The sequence below is a fragment of the Erythrolamprus reginae genome, chromosome 6 (assembly GCF_031021105.1).
Source record: "Erythrolamprus reginae isolate rEryReg1 chromosome 6, rEryReg1.hap1, whole genome shotgun sequence".
Lineage (NCBI taxonomy): Eukaryota > Metazoa > Chordata > Lepidosauria > Squamata > Dipsadidae > Erythrolamprus > Erythrolamprus reginae.
Window position 1 is genome coordinate 97,354,994 of NC_091955.1, and position 16,557 is coordinate 97,371,550.

The 16,557-nt window shown below is 41.5% G+C and overlaps 1 protein-coding gene across 1 annotated transcript; it reads left to right on the forward strand.

Annotated features, from left to right (window-relative positions):
• The first annotated feature begins 7,553 nt into the window (after positions 1 to 7,553).
• LOC139168820 (C-type lectin-like) lies at positions 7,554 to 16,329 on the forward strand. The gene is made up of 6 exons (XM_070754546.1): positions 7,554 to 7,693; positions 8,630 to 8,687; positions 9,538 to 9,632; positions 10,676 to 10,828; positions 13,094 to 13,199; positions 16,128 to 16,329. The coding sequence occupies exons 2-6, from the start codon at positions 8,630 to 8,632 to the stop codon at positions 16,193 to 16,195; spliced, it is 480 nt and encodes a 159-aa protein (XP_070610647.1). The 5' UTR covers positions 7,554 to 7,693; the 3' UTR covers positions 16,196 to 16,329.
• The last annotated feature ends 228 nt before the right edge of the window (positions 16,330 to 16,557 follow it).

The following is a 16,557-nucleotide window of genomic DNA, read 5'->3' on the forward strand; positions in this document are numbered from 1 at the left end:
AGTCAACCTTGAGCTGGTGATGAGATTTGAACTGCTGACCTTCAGATCTATAGTCAGCTTCAGTGGCCTGCAGTACAGCACTCTACCTGCTGCACCACCCCGGCTAAGATTATTTTATTACATGCAGTGTTTCTCAAATAGTGGAGCACCACCCTGGGGGTGGGCGCAGAGAGATGCTGGGGGGGGGGGCGCCTGACTCCAGGGGGGAACATGCTTTTTTGCCAAAGGGAGTAGGGTTTTTTTTTGCACCAAACAATAGCACACATCGCAGAGTAGGAAATATGAAGTGCATATAACAAACCCTTAAGAGAGACCATGGAAAAATATTTAACAGGGATGAAAAGAAAGGAGGAGAGAGACGGAGATCATGAGACAAATGTAAGTCTCCCGAAAACTAAGACAAGGAAATATGATGAAGCCTCTGTAGTGTTTGGCTTTACTGTGACTTCAATGGGAGACAAGGAAAGACTGGTATGTTTACTGTATCTAAAAATGTTAACAGTGGACAGCATGAAGCCAAATAAATTAAGGCGTCACTTAAACACATTACACCCCAATTGAGTTTTTTCAGCAAAAACATGCCGAATATTGCAAACAATCGTCCCAGCGGAGAGTTGGGGGGGGGGGACGCAAAGTATTTACTTCTTCCTGGATGGGCCATAGCAGAAAATAATTGAGAAACACTGTATTACAGGCGTCCGCATGATAACTCAGAGTTCTGATACGATTCTTCTGCAGTATCATCTTTTCCGTTGTACAGGTAAAAAGAGGTTGAATTGTCCCTGGCTTTGCCCTCATGCTGTTCTACATGTTGCTTCTACATGCTGGCTTGCTTAATGAATAACAAAGAACCTGCTGGAATGCTCTCTCCAATTACCCCTCATCACCGGTCAGAGCCAATAGGAATACACAGATGTGGTCACATGTAAAACTACAATACCCAGAGTGCAGTCTAATTATAATTCCCCTAATGCAATGTTTTAAAGAAACATGTCTTAATACAAGCTAACTATTTCTGTCCGTGGTGAAAGCACAGTGGTTATTCATGTTTCATTTTTTTAATAATAATAATAATAATAATAATAATAATAATAATAATAATAATTATTATTATTATTAATTAGATTTGTATGCTGCCCCTCTCCGCAGACTCGCAGTAATAAAACAACATACAGTAACAAATCTAATATCAAAATCTAAAATAACAAATCTAATTAAAAGTCTAAAAACCCATTATTTAAAAAGCATACACACAAACATACCATACATAAAACTACATAGGCAAGGGGAGATGTCTCAGTTCCCCCATGCCTGATGGCAGAGGTGGGTTTTAAGGAGTTTACGCAAGGCAAGGAGGGTGGGGGGCAATCCTAATCTCCGGGGGGAGCTGGTTCCAGAGGGTCCGGGCTGCCACAGAAAAGGCTCTTCCCCTGGGTCCTGCCAGCCGACATTGTTTAGTCGACGGGACCCGGAGGAAACCAACTCTATGGGACCTAACTGGTCGCTGGGATTCGTGCAGCAGAAGGTGGTCCCTGAGATATTCTGGTCTGGTGCCATGAAGGGCTTTATAGGTCATAACCAACACTTTGAATTGTGACCGGAAACTGATCGGCAACCAATGCAGACTGCGGAGTGCTGGTGTAACATGGGCATATTTGGGAAAGCCCATAATTGCTCTCGCAGCTGCATTCTGCCCTTCCTTTGGCATCCTTCTCTTAATGCTTCTGTTCTGCGATTTCTTTGAGATCGGTGTAACTCCTTTTCTGCAGGGAGTTTGCAGGGCAAGTTGGCTACAGCAAGAGTACAATAACGGAGCCTCCCCTTGCGAGACCTTGCTCCTGCACATGCGCACAAAACAAAAAATATGAAAAATTGAAGAAAAAAAGATGGCGGTGCCCATAGGACTGCCACTGGAGCGGCTGTGCGCAAATTGCATCATCTGGTGGCCACTACTGTTGCACAGTCCACTACTGGACCAATAGCAACCCACTACTACTTGACACCCATCTTAAAGCATTCCTGCTGGGGAATTCCAGGGGTTGAAGTTGAACATCACATCAACTTAGAAAAATGTGAGATAGACAGCATCATCACCAGATAGATTTGTAACAGGCTGATAAACAGTACTCCTCGAGTAACCTTTAATGTTACTATGTCTACATGGAGGAAAGTAAGCACCGGGGTACCGCAATGTTCCCTCTTAGGCCCAGAACTGTTCTTTCTTTCTTTCTTTCTTTCTTTCTTTCTTTCTTTCTTTCTTTCTTTCTTTCTTTCTTTCTCTTCCTTCCTCTCTCTCTCTCTCTTCCTCCCACCTTCCTTCCTTGTTTATTTGATTTAATTTAATTTATATGCCGCCCCTCTCCAGGGACTCAGGACAGTTTACAACATATAAAAAAGAACAATGCAATACAAATCCTAAGTCTGATTAATATTAAACCCACTTATCTAATCTAAAATCCCCATTAAATTAAAAATCAATCATTCCTATTCAACGACAACATACATATCATTTGTCAGCCAGGGGGCTTCATAATATCTTCATAAATAACTTAGAAGAAGGAATAGAAGGGGAACTTATCAATTTTTCAGATGACACTTAGCTGGCAGGAATAGCCAAGACCCCAGAAGAGAAGCTCAGGGTCCAAAAAGATCTTGACAGACTTGAACAATGAGCCCTATCCAACAACATGAAATTAATGTGGCGAAAAGCAAAGTTTTACACCTAGGTAAAACAAAAACACCCCCCCCCCCCCATGATACAAATATGAATTAGACAAAGGGCAAAGTGTGGTGTCCATGAATTCCACAACAAATGTCTCATGTTGGAAATGTAATCGATGGCCAGGCACATACTACCACATGTGGTGGACATGTTCAAAAGCAAATAGCAAGTAAAATAAAAAAGCAAATAAAATAAAATAAAATAAAAATGGACACAAATGCACACATTGTTAGGAAAAATATTAAGGCCGCATATAGACTACAAACCAGAATTATTTTTGTTAGGCATGATGCCAGAAAAATATGAGAAAGGGAATGTCTATTAAAATATTACATGTCCTGACAGCAGGAAGAATTGTATTTGCACAGCACTGGGGGAAAATGAGGAAACACCTACAGGAGAATCAATAATTAAAAAAAGAAATCAGACTGTGCAGAAATGGACAGACTGACACTGAAGATAAAAGAAAAACAGGACACAAAGTATTTTCGAACATGGGACATGCTTTACAAATGGTAAGAGAACAGAGGTAGAAACTAGGAACTGGAAACATAGTATTGTGTAAGCAAATTAACCCAGAAAACACACTGTTCATAATGTCAGGAAATTTTTAGAATGTGCTGAGATGTGCAAACTAACAATGGAGATACATGAGAAAGAAGATTATTTATTTATTTATTTATTTATTTATTTATTAATCAGATTTGTATGCCGCCCCTCTCCGCAGACTTGATATGGACTTCTATGAAGCATGGGACATACGGTATAACTGGCTAAATAACAAAATAAAATATCAAATTTTGTTATAAATCAGGTTTACTAACAAAGAAACTGTAACAACGCTTGTCTCTTTATCTCCTATGTACTTATTTATTTATTTATTTATTGGATTTGTATGCCGCCCCTCTCCGTGGACTCGGGGCGGCTAACAGCAGTGATAAAACCAGAATGTAAAAATCCAATACTAAAACAGCTAGAAACCCTTGTTAAAAAACCAATCATACATACAAACATACCATGCATAAATTGTAAAGGCCTAGGGGGAAAGAGTATCTCAGTTCCCCCATGCCTGACAGCAGAGGTGGGTTTTGAGGAACTTACAAAAGGCAAGGAGGGTGGGGCTATTCTAATCTCTGGAGGGAGTTGGTTCCAGAGGGTCGGGGCCACCACAGAGAAGGCTCTTCCCCTGGGTCCCACCAAACGACATTGTTTAGTTGACGGGACCCGGAGAAGGCCAACTCTGTGGGACCTAACTGGTCGCTGGGATTTGTGCAGCAGAAGGCGGTCCCTGAGATAATCTGGCCCGGTGCAATGAAAGGCTTTATAGGTCATAACCAACACTTTGAATTGTGACCAGAAACTGATCGGCAACCAATGCAGACTGCGGAGTGTTGGTGTGACATGGGCATATTTGGGAAAGCCCATGATTGCTCTCGCAGCTGCATTCTGCACGATCTGAAGTTTCCGAACACTTTTCAGAGGTAGCCCCATGTAGAGAGCATTACAGTAGTCAAACCTCGAGGTGATGAGGGCATGAGTAAATAGATATATATGCAATCAAAATGGATGGCATAGTAGTTGAAAACTCAATCCATAGAATACAGAATAATGTAATGCAATCGTGACAGTCAAAACGAAAATAGCAATATTGTAAAGTGTAAATACTTAGGAAAACACGATGAAAAAGCCGTAAAAGTGATTTGTTGTTTATTTTATGTGTGTTTTGTACGCCTTTTTTATATGTTGTTTTTAAAGGAAAAGATTTTAATAAAGTTTTTTTTTTTAAAAAAGAAAAATATTCCCAACCTCTAACCCTCTCTCTTTTCTCTTCCAGATGTTTTTTCCACGAATGTGGTCTTCCATTGTGAATGCTTCAACCAAGCTTCGCTTATCTGGCATCTTGCCATGAAATGTAGTGATGGTGGTTGTGAGAATGGTAATGTAGGAGGGAAGGGTTGGCAGGAATCAGAGGTGCCAATCCAAAACAGACTGGCGGATCCAAGAACACGAGTGTGAGAATGGATTGCGAAACCCAAGCACCAAGAACCTTTAAAAGCTGTTACCAAAACACCAAATTCAAACACTATTGGACCCCACACCCAAGGCGGGAGAGTCCCCGAAAAGGAGGAGAAAAACCCAGAACCAGTATTTTGCTTATACTGTAAGCACTTGGCTTTAGTAAAACTATACCTTTGCCTACAAATGGATAAAAGATTTTTCTTTCCTAAATGCCCAAGCTAGGGCAAGTTAAGTTCCTCCGAGGGTTATCCGGAAAGTAAGGTTACAAGGCCCGTAGCTCTAGCGGGGAATGTTCGCAGTGGAATTTGGTGTGACTATCGTGTAGCGGGAAACCAGCGGAAGAGAGCGAGCAGTGCCAGGGGTCAGTAGATCATCGACTGGCATTGTGGGGAAGGTTAGAGATGAGCATCCTCATTCCGTTTTCTTCCAAGGGCGAAGTGTGTGCTGTAATACACTAGAATAGAATAGAACAGAATAGAATAGAACAGAATAGAATTTTATTGGCCAAGTGTGATTGGACACACAAGGAATTTGTCTTGGTGCAGATGCTCTCAGCGTACATAAAAGAAAAAGAGACATTTGTCAAGAATCATGTGGTTGAATGTTGAGGGCAGGAACGCTGCTGCAATGGGTGTCCAAGATTTGTGCGCGATGGTGCCCAAATTTTTGTCACTGATTTCTGAATTTTGAATTTTGAGGCTGCAGGAGAGAATGGGTATGGCGCCACTGCATTGATTGATGTTTACTCTCTGGAGCATGATGATAACCCCAAGTTTCATCTCCTGTCACTATACAATTGAGAAAAGCCTCGCCTTCAATCTCAAAACTGTCAAGAAATTATCGGGCGGCACTGACTCTGTCAATTTTGTGCCCTTCGGTCAGCATCTTGGACACCTTAATCGAACTTAATTGGCCTCTGATTGACACCCCTGAAGTGACACTGCCTCTCTTCTTCCTCTGCTAACTCTTCTGAGACCTATATCTCCTGGCTAGTCAGAGAGAAATGCATCCTACTGTGAGTTTCAAAAACTAGGTGGAATCTGAGAAATTACGTTCAGCTGAAATTAAGTTGTGGGCGAGCAGAGTTCTTTCTGAGAAACTAATGAATAAAGAATTGCTGAAGAGAGTGGGTGGAATAGATGGTTGGCGCCTTGGTTACTTCTGGTTTTGAAGGTCATGTTCCTAACAATCTTCCCAAAGAGTCGGTTTCACTCACAACCAACAGAACCAACAAAAAAGTTCGGCCATGTCTTCCAGCATTCCGAGTCCATGGAGAGGGGCGGCATACAAATCCAATAAATAAATAAATAAACTGGGCTGCTTCTCGCCTTCTTCACATGTTTTCTCTGCGTGTATGAGCCCGAGGAGGAGGAGGAGAGAAGGAGTAAGTGGGAGGGGTGGGGTGGGTGGGCCTAGTCAGCAGTGGGATTTACCGGTTCTCCGAAATGCGCATAAATGCCACCACTGGTTCTATAGAATCCGTCCGGACCTGCAATCCCAAAACAACTGGAGCAGCACTTAAACACCATCATTGGCATTGAAAAATTCACCATTGGTCAATTGCAGGTGGCGGCTTTGCCTGGAACAGCTGATATCATCCGTCCTGTGTCGACATCCGTTACATCATCAAACATCCAGACTAGAACTCCCCATCTCTTGGTGATTGGCTCAAAGTCATCCAGCTGCTTTTGATGCCTAAGGTGGGACTAGAACTCACGGTCTCCCAGTGATTGGGTCAAAGTCACCCAGTTGGCTTTCATGCCCTGACGGGGGACTAGAACTCACCATCACCTGGTTTCTAAGTTTGGGGTTTAAGCATTGGACCCAATTGGGTCTAGATGGGTGGCATATACATTGCATATCTGACATCAACACAATTGAGAGAGTCCAGAAATGTTTCACAAGAAGAGTCCTTCACTCTTCTTCTCGTAACAAAATACCTCACTCCGCCAGACTTGAAATTCTTTGACTAGACAACTTACAACTCTGTCGTCTCCATTCCGACTTAACAATAGTTCATAAAATCATATACCAAAATGTCCTTCCAATTAGTGACTACTTCACCTTCAACCACAACAACACACAAGCACATAATGGATTTAAACCAAATGTCAACCGCTCTAAACTAGACTGCAGAAAATACAACTTCAGCAACTCTGTGGTTTCTTCCCCAAACCCCAAAATCTTTAACCTTAGACTGTCTGCAGTCGACCTCTCCCCCTTTCTAAGAGGTCTGTAAGGGGCGTGCATAAGTGCACCATTGTGTCTACCGTCCCTGTCCTACTGTTCTATTGTCTTCTATTTTTACTTTTCATCATTACGTTTCTAATGTTTTATTTATACAAATTGCCATACTATAATTGAATAGAATAGAATAGAATTTTTATTGTCCAAGTGTGATTGGACACACAAGGAATTTGTCTTGGTGCATATGCTCTCAGCGTACATAAAATAAAATATACATTGTTTGATAAATATAAATAAATAAAATAAAAATAAAATAAATTTAATAATCAAATAAAACCCTATTTTATTTCTTCCCTTTGGACTAGCTGATGAGCTGCTTTAGAAAAAAAAAAGTGTCCAGAAACTCGCTGACCAAGGATTAAGTCAGTCCACGTTCCTCAGGTTCAGATGTTCCCCAGTTTAGGATGAAACCATCTCTTTGGGAAGATTGTTCGGAACGTGTCCTTCAAAGCCAGCAGGAACCACCCACCCTCTATTCCACCCACCCTCTCCAGCAAATTCAGAAAAAACTCTGCTCGCCCACAACCTGGGGTACTTTCATGGGAACGTAACTTCTGAAGCTCTACTTAGGTTTTGAAACTCGCAATAGGACACGTTCCTCTCTGACTAGCCAGGATATATAGGTCCCAGGAGAGTTAGCAGAGGAACAAGAGAGGCGGTGTCACTTCAGGAGAGTCAACCAGAGATCATCAAGCAGAGGAACAAGTGAGTGGCTTCCAAAGTTTGGTTTTTGGGGGGAGCAAATATTCACATCACCTTGATAGGAGAAACAGAGGCTGGGTGGTCTTCAGTCACTTGCCCAGGATGAGTTGCTGAGATCCTTGATTCTCCGTTAATGGGTCTTCCCTACTAATAGCAATAGCATGTGGACTTATATATCTCTTCACAATCTTTTACAGTCCGCTCTAAACTGCTTACAGAGGCAGCCTCTTTCTGCCAACTATCTGGATCCTCATTTCACCCATCTCAGAAGGATGGAAGGCTGAGTCAACCCTGAGACAGTCAAGATCGAACTGTTGGCATATGGAAACATTAGCTTGCAGTACTGCATTCTGACCACTGTGCCACCACAGCTCTGAGGATGTCGTAACTAACTTTGGTAGTTAGGAGAGGGAAAGGAAATTGATATACAGTACTGGACGTCCTCAACGACTACAATTAAGTCCAAAATATCTCTTTTGCTAAGCAAGATACATACTCTCAATTTATGACCTTCTTAGTTGGTTTGCAACAAGCCAAGTCAATTGAGGAAGACAGTTTTGCTTAATGACTGAGGATACAAAATCTGATCCGTGCTATGATGGCTTGCTTACTGACTGCATCCTTTAGTGACTGACAGGGCCGTCTCTTTCGTGACCCTGCGTTGAAGACTGCTGGTGAATTTTTGTAATTCAAATGGAGATGTCAGTTGGTCTCTTTGGACATGGGTCTCATAGGACAGTCCAGCAGCTGCTCCTGTTTAAGTCAATGCAATACAAATGGTGTAAACAAGTCACCTGCTTGAGTAGGTGGTTGGACTAGAAGACCTCCAAGGTCCCTTCTGTTTAAATTAGGTGTACAGTAATTGGTTTATTCAGAGGTGTGGCTGAAAATAGCATTTCTCTTCCCAAAATTCTCTTTCTCTTCCTTTGCTCCCCGCAGATGGAGACTTTCCATCTTTTGTTAGGTGGCTTCCTGCTGGCTGTCGCCCTTCCACCAGGTAGGTCCTTCTGCCCACCTCTCCAAATTCCGGTGGAAGACCCAGGCTCACAAAAAGCATCGCTGAAGCAGGGTTGTTGCTCGGGGACTTGTACACTGTGCGATGAAATGCAGAGCCCCCAAAGTAAATAGTGGTCAGAGTGGTTAAGGATGAGAGACAGGAAAAACAATGGCAGGGATTCATCCAATCAATGTGGCAAGACAGGTAATAAAATAGGGCAAAACTTACTTAACGCGTGTCTCTCTTTTAGGCTTTCCTGTGGTTGTAATTCAATTTCTGTCATTCTATTATTTTGTCATTCTATTATTCTATCATTCTGTTATTCTGTTTTTTCTGCCTGTTATTCTGTTATTATTCTATTATTCTATCCTTCTGTTATTTTTATTCTATCATTCTGTCATTCCTTCATTCTACCCGCTATTCTGTTGTTATTCTATTAGTCTATCATTCTGTTCTTTTATCAGTCATTCCGTTATTCTATTGTTATTCTTTTATTCTATCATTCTGTTATTCTGTTGCTATTCTATTATTCTGTTATTTTTTATTCTAACATTGTCATTCTGTCCATTACTCTGTTGTTATTCTATTATTTGATCATTCTGTTATTTGATCATTCTGTCATTCCGTTATTCTGTTGTTATTCTTTTATTCTTTTATTTTAACCCTCTGTTATCCCGTTGTTATTTTGCCCGTTATATTCTGTTGTTATTCTGTCATTCTATCGTTCTGTCATTCTGATTTGAGTGTGGCTGTTCTCTTCGGATGGGAGCATCTGCGTGAGCGACCATAAGATAATCCTGTGCTTCTTCACTGGCCTGCTCTGCTTTCATCTTTCCTCCTCTGCTAACAGGTGCCAAAGCCCGTGAGTGCCCCAGAGGGTGGATACAGCTCAAAAGATGCTGCTATGGCTTCTTCAACCTCAGACTGACTTGGATGAGAGCGGAGGTAAGGGAAAGGCCAGGCTGAACAGGTGGGCACAGGTCCCAAACAGCTTCACCCCAGGTAGTCCCCGATGTACAACTATTCAATATTTGTAGCTCAGGGTTGAATTAAGGGATCCCTGGTGCTCCCTGAGTTGCTGGTTTTCTTGCAGATGTTTCATGATCATCAGTAGTAGAAGGAAGTGAGGTTTGCAGAAAGGAGGGAGACAGGAGGAGGAAAAGGAAAAGAAGACAAGAAGAAGAAGAAGAAGAAGAGGAGGAGGAGGAGGAGGAGGAGGAGGAAAAGAAAAAGAAGACAAGAAGAAGAAGAAGAGGAGGAGGAGGAGGAGGAGGAAAAGAAGACAAGATGAATAATAATAATAATAATAATAATAGGAGGAGGAGGAGGAGGAGGAGGAGGAGGAAAAGAAGACAAGATGAATAATAATAATAATAATAATAATAGGAGGAGGAGGAAAAGAAGACAAGACGAATAATAATAATAATAATAATAATAATAATAATAATAATAATAATACGAAGAAGAAAAAAGAAGAGGAACAAGAAGGAAGATGAAGAAGAAGAGGAAGAAAAGGAAGAAGAGGAAATAGAAGAGGAATAAGAAGAAGAGGAAAAGGAGGAGGAGGAGGAAGACTACTATGAGGTTGTTGGCACTTTGAGCTTTAAAGCTTTCTTACAATCATTTTAGGACCTAACTAGGGAACATCATCAGTGCCAGAAGGGAGTGGAGTTCGTGGTGTTGGTGGTGTTGGAGGAGAAGGAGGAGGAAGAGGAGTAGAACTGTGGGGATCCTTGGTACTTGTTGGTTTTCTTGAAGATGTTTCATGACCCAAGTAGGTAACCTCATCAGTGCTAGAAAGGAGGGGGATTTGCTCTCTGAGCTTTGTTGTTTCATCTGTCCCAGAAAGGGAATAGTAGGAGAGGTACACCTGTCGTGTGTGCATACCTGTAGTTCTAAAAGGGTCGCAGTCCAGTACCGAGCTGCAACCGGAGAGTTTGGGACCCCTGTTCTGTAGGGTGAAACCTCTTCTTCTTGGTCTCCCTCAGCTGGAATGCCAGTCCATAAAGTCAAATTCCCACCTGGCTTCTGTCGTCAGTGAGGAAGAGACAGAGCTCCTCTCCACGTACCTAGATAAAAACTACGCTGAACAGACAGCTGTCTGGATTGGGATGTTTGAGAGTAAAAAGAGGACTCCAAAGGTGAGTGTGAGAATTCCCTCCTTCTCTTAGGGGTAATATTTGTCTTGCACGGGCTCCAAATCAGGCCTGGCGTGGAGAAAGAGGAAGACCTCGATTCTCTTTCAAATAGCCCATTTAATTGGATCCGAGTCGAGGGGGAACCCTTCCATGAGGCTGGGAAGAGACCCCGTATAATCTTCCAGTAGGCATTTATTTACCTGTAGGTTCCTCCATTTACAAACACAATTGAGCCTGGAATTTCTTTTACTAGCTTCCCCAAGTCTACGGAGAGGGGCGGCATTCTAATCTAATCTAATCTAATCTAATCTAATCTAATCTAATCTAATCTAATCTAATCTAATCTAATCTAATCTAATCTAATCTAATCTAATCCAATCCAATCCAATCCAATCCAATCCAATCCAATCCAATCCAATCCAATCCAATCCAATCCAATCAGCAAGCAAAACATTTGTTCAGTGAATATCGCCGGGTCTTTAGGTAGACTGCCATGGGCTTTGGAGGCTCCGGCGGTCCGTTCCAAGAGGGAGGGTCTCATCCTTGTAAGCCAGTGATCAGGAGGGCCTTATTCCTGACCCATCTGTTGTGTGCAGAGACCCCCCACTTTGGGGAGGATTGCTTAGCCCAAGGGTCTTGATTTTGACCCCTACGGTTGGAAGAGTCCCTTGAGGTCATCCAGCCAAGCCCTGAACATGGAAGGAACCTCTTGTTGGGCATGGCTTGTTGGGCGTGGCATGGCTTGGTGGACATCACTTGTTGGACAAAGCGTGGCTTGTTGGGCACAGCATAGTTTGTTGGGCTGGCTTGATGGGCATCGCAGAGGAAGGATATTGTGACATCTCCATCCCCACCCAAATCTGGGGCTAGCCAGAGGTGGTGTTTGCCAGTTCTCCAAACTACTCAAAATTTCCGCTACCAGTTCTCCAGAACCTGGTAGAACCTGCTGAATTTCACCCCTGGACTCTATATAAAAAGGCTCCTTGCATATTAGGTAGATACATTTATCTCTAAGCCATGGGCTCGCCTAGCTTCTGTTGGCTATACCAGGTGAGAGGTTGCTTTTTCCAGGGAGACCAATATAACAGGGCAAATACGGGATGGAGCATCCTGCCTTTCAGCCCCCTCCAGGCATTTTGCTGGCTTGATAAATTCTCCATGCCAAGATGCACCTGGGCATCACATTACGATTATGATTTTGGATGGATCACGATTGACCTCTCCAGATTCCTAAGAGGTCAGTAAGGGACGTACATGAGTACACTAGTGTGCCTTTCATCCCCTGTCCAATTGTCTCTCCTTGTCTTATATATCATATATCTTTTCTTCCTTTCATATATCTTCTCCTCTATTTTTATATCTTTTCTTCTATCCTTTTCTTTATATATAATACTTCATGTCTATTCTCTTCAATATGTATTGTGCATTGGACTAAATAAATAAGTAAGTAAGTAAGTAAGTAAGTAAGTAAGTAAGTAAGTAAGTAAGTAAGTAAGTAAGTAAGTAAGAGGGGCAGAGAGGGGCGGCATACAAATCTAATAAATAAATAAATAAATAAATAAAATAAATAAAGTAAGTAAGTAAGTAAGTAAGTAAGTAAGTAAGTAAGTAAGTAAGTAAGTAAGTAAGTAAGTAAGTAAATAAATAAATAACACCAATTATTCTGTTGATTTCCCTTTTAATAGAAGTCTTGTGATTTTGAGTTGAAATCCCACAAATAAGGCAAGGGCCACCCATCTTCTGAGTAGGTGCAGGAGAAGAAATATAGAGTCCTCCTTATGAGAAGGCGTGGTTATCCTTCGCTCTGATTGAATTTGGGATCCTGAATGCAGTTATGGGTACCAGGATTCTTTCTTGGCCAAGTGTGATTGGACACACAAGGAATTTTTCCTTTGGTGCATAAGCTCTCAGTGTATGTAGAAGCTGTAATTGATAAATCATGATCATAGTCACCATAAAAGTACATCCATAAATCACAAGATACAACACTTAGTGATAGTCATGGGATACTAAATAAGCAATCAGCACAATCAAAGATTATGAATGATAATCAACATAAGCAAACAATCATGCTAGGAAATTAAATAAAGATTGTAAAGAAATATTGATCGTAAAGACAAAAGCAACAAAGTTATGGTCATAAGTAGAAAAGGAGATAGGTAATAGGGCAGATGAAAATGACAGGGACCAACTCAGACCAGAAAGGTATCATAGGATCTGCCTTGACCCACTCTGATATTTCTTTCTGGCATTGTCTTTTTTCTTCAGAAGAGGACCTTTGAGTGGTCGGATGGGAGTCCCATTGATTATACACTGTGGGCACCGAAAGAACCGCGCAATTTAAAGAAACAGTGCACAATCCTGGCCAAACCAGGTGAGTAGAAGATTTTTTTACCATGTACATCTGGAAAACTGAAATATCAGAGGGGAAGCTGAGATGATTCCAGGATAATCCTTAGTTCCAGAGAAATTGTTTAGACAAGACTGGCTGAAAGGTCTTGTCTGCTCACACACAGGCCCAAACACATTAATCATGAAATCTCCAGAACCGTAAAGGCTACAAACTTGAAATTTGCCACGCATGTTCCACTTGCCTTCTAGGTGCTCACTAAGAAAGGATTTTCCAAAATAACCATCAGAGCATGTGTACTTCTTATATTATTATTAACAAGTTCTGATGCTAAGTAGTTCTACTCCCCCCTCCCCACCTGAAAAAAAATCTGATCCAAATGCAAAACACAAGCAGAGGAGTTTCAGTTTCACTTTTGCTTTCACAGCAGCAAGCAGCTTTACTACAGAACAGTTGAGCTAAGCCTCACACAGAATCCTTCTTGCTCACACAGCAAATACTGTTTGAGTTTTCAAACACCCTTCAACTTTCTCACACACTAATAGGACACTAGCCAGATGAATATCAATGGATGCTGGTAGGCAGAGACAGATCCCCCACACTCCTATTTTCCTCCTCAGTTCAGACGAATCTGTTCGTCCAATGTAACACCAATTAAAGGGAAAAGAGGCAAAAAATGCAGGAAAGGTTTTACAGAAGCTATTAGGAAACACAAGTAAGGGAAGCCGCCTGTTTGTCCCATGGCCAGTTCTATGCGGGATGCTCCACAGTCAGTTCACCTGACAGCCTGGTCATCCTTGAGCCAGAGAGCAAAACCAGGGATGTTGTTTACAGGGAGGTCCTGAGCAGTTCATCTAGGACGAATTGGAAGTTTTTGCTATGCAAATAATGTCTTCATCCTTCTTGGATTCAACCTTGGGCTGCTTTTCTTGTCAGCCAGTTGCTTTAACCTCTAAGCCACAAGTTCTCCTCCCTGTATCAGCTGAACCAGTGGAGGGGTTTGTTTATCTGTATCTGTATCTCTACCTACCTACCTACCTACCTATCATACACCCAACATCTATCTTTATTTCTGTATCCCATTATTTTATTTGAGGGGCTCTTACAAATACGAGGGGTGTGTGTGTCAAACTTTTTTCCAAAGCACCAAAAGACAAGACAAGAAACAATGGATGGAAACTGACCAAGAATGGTGGAAGGTCTTAAGCATAAAACGTATCAGGAAAGACTTCATGAACTCAATCTGTATAGTCTGGAGGACAGAAGGAAAAGGGGGGACAGGATCGAAACATTTAAATATGTTAAAGGGTTAAATAAGGTCCAGGAGGGTAGTATTTTTAATAGAAAAGTGAACACAAGAACAAGGGGACACAATCTGAAGTTAGTTGGGGAAAAGATCAAAAGCAACGTGAGAAAATAATAATAATAATAATAATAATAATAATAATAATAATAATAATAAGAATCCAAGATTCCTCTCAGCTCCATTATGCTATGTTCTATGTCTGTCTCAATGTCTCATCTCCATCCATTCATTCAACCTTCCACTTAACTCCCCTTTATATTTATACTTGCTGAAATCATGACACTCTTGGTGGTTTAGAGTAACTACAATCAAGCAAAACATATGTTTTTGCTGAATTTTTGAAATCTTCGGTCTTGGTATATTCGGGTTTGTTCCCGTGTAGGATTTTGAAATTTCTGGCGACGTTTCGACGAGGTCTCACTCGTCATCTTCAGGCTGGTGTTTCTGTCCTTGTTCTAAGGTGTTCGCCTTAGAACAAGGACAGAAACACCAGCCTGAAGATGACGAGTGAGACCTCGTCAAAACGTCGCCAGAAATTTCCAAATCCTACACGGGAAGAAACCCGAATATACCAAGACCGTCATACCTGTACCCGTGAAAATCTACGACTTAAGGGAGACTATATATATATATAGTCTCCCTTAATTTTCAAATTTAGCAAAAACATGTGATATATATATATATATATATATATATATATATGTATGTATGTATGTATGTATGTATGTATGTGTATATATGTATATATATATATATATATATATATATATATATATATATATATATATATATGTTTTTTTGCTGAATTTGAAAATTAAGGGAGACTAGGATAGATCTATTTCGGCCTTATTTTGGCCTCATCAGCTAGCCATACCCACTGGGACTTGAACCTGCAATCTTTGCCTTGAAAGGCAGAGAATTATCCTGTAGGCTACAGTATCCAATCCCTTCAGCTCTGCACCAGGGAAGGGTTACATATTTTTTGTGTCGAATCACCCTGGTGTATTTGAAGGAACATCACAGCTCCTTATTTGCCTCTTGGCCCAACCTAGGGCCATTTCCAAGGCAGTTAATTTTATTGATAGCCGACAATTCTATCTATATGTGTCACATGTTTATATATACACAAACAAACAAACAAACAAACAAACAAACAAACAAACTTGTTGCTGACTTCAGTTGTTACCTCAGCTGAAGGCCAATGGCAACAGAATACCAAGAATATGGCAAATGCTGGATATTTATGGATTTATTGATCCATTTAGGGAAAATGCTTCATGCTCTCAGAGTTGGTTGGTTTCTTGCAGACATTTCATGACCAAACTGGGCAAAATCATCAGTGTTAGAAGAAAGAGGGGTTGGCTGGAGAGGAGGAGGAGGACTGTGGGGTCCTTGGTGCTCTCTGAGCTGGTTTGTTTTCATGCAGACATTTCATGACCCACCTAGGTAACATGATCAGTTCCCAGAAGGGAGTGCAGTTTTGCACCGTTTATACACAAGTAGCCTGCCCTGTCGGTGTTGGTGGGAGTATTTGGTGGTTGTTTATTTTGTTTGTTTAGTTGGTAGTTGATGGTTCCTTACTGGGTGATTGTTTAACTATGAACAGTTGCATGGATTTCTCAATACCTTTATGTGTTATCTTCTAGATTACAAACTCTGGGCTACCCGAGATTGTGGTGATCTTCGCCCCTACCTGTGTAAATATGAAAGGTGATGCGTAAAGGAGGTTTTCCCATAATTCCCAGCAGGTCAAGGAATGGAAGCAACCTGTCCACCACTCAAATGTTTCTCTCCACTGCATACCAGTGGGACCTCCCCTCCATGAATGTATGGGCCCAACTTCCTTTTCTCTGTGCTGCATCGTGAATGAATAAATTCTATTGCACCTATGAACCTGCTCTGGAATTGTCTCTCATTCTGTTCAGATATTCATAAGGTGGCCACCACAGATCTCAAAACACAGTGATGAAGGTAGCCTGTTTCTGAGTGCTTTCTCTGTCCTCTTGCCCACAAGGAGAAAGTGGTTGATACAACATCTTGAGGTGTCCTTTGTGTGCACTGAAGAACAGATCTGGC